This window comes from Nannospalax galili, unplaced genomic scaffold (genome assembly GCF_000622305.1).
Source record: "Nannospalax galili isolate Female #2095 unplaced genomic scaffold, S.galili_v1.0 scaffold820, whole genome shotgun sequence".
Lineage (NCBI taxonomy): Eukaryota > Metazoa > Chordata > Mammalia > Rodentia > Spalacidae > Nannospalax > Nannospalax galili.
In genome coordinates, this window is record NW_008346549.1 from 497,461 (window position 1) to 501,927 (window position 4,467).

Genomic DNA, 4,467 nt, shown 5'->3' on the forward strand with positions numbered 1-4,467 from the left:
ATAGGATATAATGCAGTCATATCCTGTCTCAGTCATGGCATGGTAAGTGGCACAGAAAGGTTGGTGTTACACGCTGGTGTCTGTGAGGCCCAGTTGGTAGCATGGTGTCCTAGTTTGTTCTTCATTGCTGTGACAAAACACTCTGACCACTACCAACTTGGGGAGGAAAGGGTTTATTTATCTTACATCTCCTGGGTCACAGTTCATCAGGGAGCCCAAGGTAGGACCTCAGGGCGGGAACCTGGAGGCAGGAGCTGGAGCACAGGCCATGGAGGAATGCTGCTAACTGGCTTGCTCCCCTGGCCCCTGCTCAGCTTGCTCTCTTATCCAACACAGGCCCACTTGCCCAGGGGTAGCACCACCCACAGTGGGCTGGGCCCTCACACATCACTCAACAATCAAGAAAATGCCCCACAGACATGGCCACAGGCCAGTCCAATGGAGGCAATTCCCCAATTGAGGCTCACTCAACCCAGGTGTGTTAAGTTGACACTAAAGCTATCCAGCACACATAGCATTATAAATGATATGTAGTTGGTGGCACAGCAGGATTGATCATGTGGTCCACCCATCACTCATGGCAGTGAAGTCCCCAGCCTGGCCCTGAGGGCATGACAGCCCTTAATCTACCCAGGCCTGGGTCCTGAGGTTTAGGGCTAAGAAGTACTGTATTTATAGCATGGTGTCCTTCTGTGGCAGCAGGTAAGAGACTGGGGTGCTGGCATGGCCAGGCCCCACTGTCCCAGGGAAGAGAGCCGGAGAGGATGTCAGCTAAACAGAACTCATGGCCAGCCCAGAGAGGGACGCTCATGGATTGGGGGTTCCTAGGCCTGCTGCAATGGGCTGCCACTTCCTTGGAAACCAACCAATGACCTAGGCCAGTAAGCCCGAGCCCATCAGATCAAGCCCCTGGGGCTGTTAGGCTTGCCTAACCTGCTAGGACTCTGGATTTAAAGCAACTGTTCTGCACCAGGCAAACGAGGACCCTTTGTGGCAAGGGGCCCAGTGTGGAACAGAAGGTCCCCAGATTCCCAGGCCTTGTAGGAGAAGCTGGCTCATGGTCCTTTCCCTCTTCTCTCCGGCTGCAACCCCAAGCAGTTAGCCAGCCTCGGCCTTCTGTCTGCAGAATCCTGATCTTAGCTAGCTGCCAAGAAAGGTGTTAGCTGTCAGCGCAGGTGTTAGCTGTCAACGAAGGTGTTAGCTGATAACTCAAGTGTTAGCTGATAAGCCATAGCCCTCCCATGGGGATTCACATTTTAATAGACTTGCTCCTGAAGGCAGAAAGAGCCTTCAGCATTCAAAGGGGATAGGGCTCTAGTGACAGGCCAAGAAGCTTTCTCTAGAGATGTGGCCTTGCTAGCCAGGCCAGGACTAGATACTGTTTCCCAGCCCTGCAGTCTGCTATTCAATAAAATTCCTTGGCCACACCCCACATGTGTCTGGCCCAGAGACCTGTGAGGGGAACGTAGTACCTTGGGGCTAGGGAAAAGCACTGGGAGGCTGTTCCACTAAGGACAGTGGGAAGGCAACAGGGATTGGCTGGAAAGGAGTGAACTCCCAGGAAGGGACAGAGCAGAGATGAGGCCAGGGGAGGAGGCTGCTGGAGGTGTTCAGAGCCAAGTCAGGAAGTGCTTAAAAGGGAGGGAGTGTGTGTGCGCGTGCGTGTGTGCGTGCATGCGTGCGTGTGTGTACAGCCGCCTTGGGGACCTAGGAGAGGCTCCTGGGGCAGGATCACTGGTGCCCTCCTCCCTGCCTTCCCTGTACCCAAGCTCCTGTCCTCTGAAAGCAGAGGTGGTAGTAGGGGGCCTACCCCAGGCCTACTGAGACCTCTACAGGCAAACGGAACCATGGGGTCAGCAAATTCTTCCTTAAAGCCTAGCTCCCTACTTTGGCATGAGGGAACTCCCCTCAATCCCAGCTACCAGAGGTAATCAAGAGCTATAGGAGCCTGGGCCAGGCATGGAGGTGTGAGCCATAGTCCCTCCTCAGCAACCTGGGTAGAGTCCCAGCTTGAGGTGCCTCTTCCAGGCCTTGCATCATAGCTCAGCCTCATTGGTCCTCCAGTGTTTGCCAAGAGATGGACTTCCCTGCTTCCATCTTGGCCTGAAGGCTGGTGAGGCTAGCTAGGGCAGATCAGAGATAAGACTAGACCAATGGAGATGGCAGCCAGATCCCAGGAGTTCTGTGTCCACTGTGTCCTGAGATGGAACATTGCATCCCAGAAGGTCTTTAGATGAGTGTTTGTAGCAAGTGGGCTCACTCTGATGGGGAGGTGAGCAACAGTCACACCAATAGGTGTGTGAGGTATGGTGGCATTGGGGGTGCAGATGAGATCACCAGTGTGGACTCTGTGGCTCCAGTGACAACTTACAGCCCAGCATTGTCTATATGACATGAAAGACAGAGGTCCCACAGGCTCACTGCCAGGGTTGACAGCCTTTGGACCCTGCCCAGTCCTCTGGAAGCCTAACCCAAGGAGAAGTCTGGTTCCAGTATCACCCCCCACCTCTCAGGAATCCTGTTCACTGACGGCCTTTTCTCTGCCCACAGGAAGCCGGCTGCTGGCATGGGTGTTATGGCTACAGGCCTGGCGGGTGGCAGCACCATGCCCTGGCGCTTGCGTGTGCTACAATGAACCCAAGGTGACAACAAGCTGCCCCCAGCAAGGCCTGCAGGCCGTGCCCACCGGCATCCCAGCTTCCAGCCAGCGCATCTTCCTGCACGGCAACCGCATCTCTCATGTGCCAGCCGCCAGTTTCCATGCATGCCGAAATCTCACCATTCTATGGCTACACTCCAATGTACTGGCCCGGATTGATGCCACTGCCTTTGCTGGCCTGACCCTCCTGGAGCAGCTAGACCTCAGCGACAATGCACAGCTTCATGCTGTGGACCCTGCCACATTCCATGGCCTGGGGCGCCTGCACACACTCCACCTGGACCGCTGTGGCCTGCAGGAGTTGGGCCCAGGCCTCTTCCATGGACTGGCAGCTCTGCAGTACCTCTACCTTCAAGACAACAGCCTACAGGCGCTGCCTGACAACGCTTTCCGTGACCTAGGCAACCTCACACACCTCTTTCTGCACGGCAACCGCATCCCCAGTGTGCCTGAGCACGCTTTTCGTGGCCTGCATAGTCTTGACCGCCTCCTCTTACACCAGAACCATGTGGCTCGTGTGCACCCACATGCCTTCCGGGACCTTGGCCGCCTCATGACGCTCTACCTGTTCGCCAACAACCTCTCCATGCTCCCGGCAGAAGTGCTAGTGCCCCTGAGGGCTCTGCAATACCTGCGACTCAATGATAACCCCTGGATATGCGACTGCCGGGCACGTCCACTCTGGGCCTGGCTGCAGAAGTTCCGAGGTTCCTCATCAGAGGTGCCCTGCAGCCTGCCCCCACGCCTGGCTGGCCGAGACCTTAAGCGCCTAGCTGCCAGTGACCTGGAGGGTTGTGCTGTGACTTCAGGACCCTTCCGTCCCATCCTGACTGATGAGGAGCTGCTGGGCCTTCCCAAGTGCTGCCAGCCAGATGCTGCGGACAAAGCCTCGGTGCTGGAGTCCGGGAGGCCAGCCTCTGCTGGCAATGCCCTCAAGGGGCGTGTACCACCTGGTGACAACCCACCAGGCAATGGCTCAGGCCCACGGCATATCAATGACTCTCCATTTGGAACCCTGCCCAGCTCTGAAGAGCCCCCACTAACTGCATTGAGGCCTGAGGGTTCTGAGCCACCAGGACTGCCCACCACTGGCCCTCGCCGGAGGCCAGGTTGTTCTCGAAAGAATCGCACCCGCAGCCAGTGCCGTCTGGGTCAGGCAGGCAGTGGGGGCGGTGGAACTGGGGATGCAGAGGGTTCAGGGGCCCTGCCAGCTCTGGCCTGCAGCCTTGTACCCCTGGGCCTTGCACTGGTGCTGTGGACAGTGCTTGGGCCCTGCTGACCAGCCACCAGCCACCAGGTGTGTGTATATATGGGGTCTCCTTCCATGCTGCCAGCCAGAGCTGGGGACAGATTCCGTGGGGCAGGCCAGGCCCTCCTTGATGGATGCCTCCCCATCAGCCCTCCCCCATTTCCACCCCATCATGTTTACAGGGTTCTGGGGGTGGCGTTTGTTCCAGAACGCCGCCTCCCACCCGGATCGCGGTATATAGAGATATGCATTTTATTTTACTTGTGTAAAAATATCGGATGACGTGGAATAAAGAGCTCTTTTCTTAAACTGTGGCCTCTTGGGCTGGGGGTACTGTGGGTGGTGAGAAACAAGGGTGGGCCCACAGCATTTCCTCCTGGAACAGAGTGCCTGAAAGGAGATGGAACTGCTCAGCCTCATCAGTGGGGCAGCTTGTGCTGAATGGGCGGGGCCTCATACACAGGTGTGAGGTGACGTTTCTGTCACCCTCCAACCGCAGTACTGAGCTTGCCCTATAGCTCATATCCTTGTGCTCAGCCAAGGGAGCTGGGCTGACTAT

The 4,467-nt window shown here is 56.8% G+C and overlaps 1 protein-coding gene across 1 annotated transcript; it reads left to right on the plus strand.

Annotated features, from left to right (window-relative positions):
• Nucleotides 1–2,056: 2,056 nt before the first annotated feature.
• Nucleotides 2,057–4,217, plus strand: Rtn4r (reticulon 4 receptor). Its single transcript, XM_008843006.3, has one exon. It carries the CDS (start codon nt 2,394–2,396, stop codon nt 3,936–3,938), a length of 1,545 nt encoding a protein of 514 aa, XP_008841228.1. The 5' UTR covers nt 2,057–2,393; the 3' UTR covers nt 3,939–4,217.
• Nucleotides 4,218–4,467: the final 250 nt, after the last annotated feature.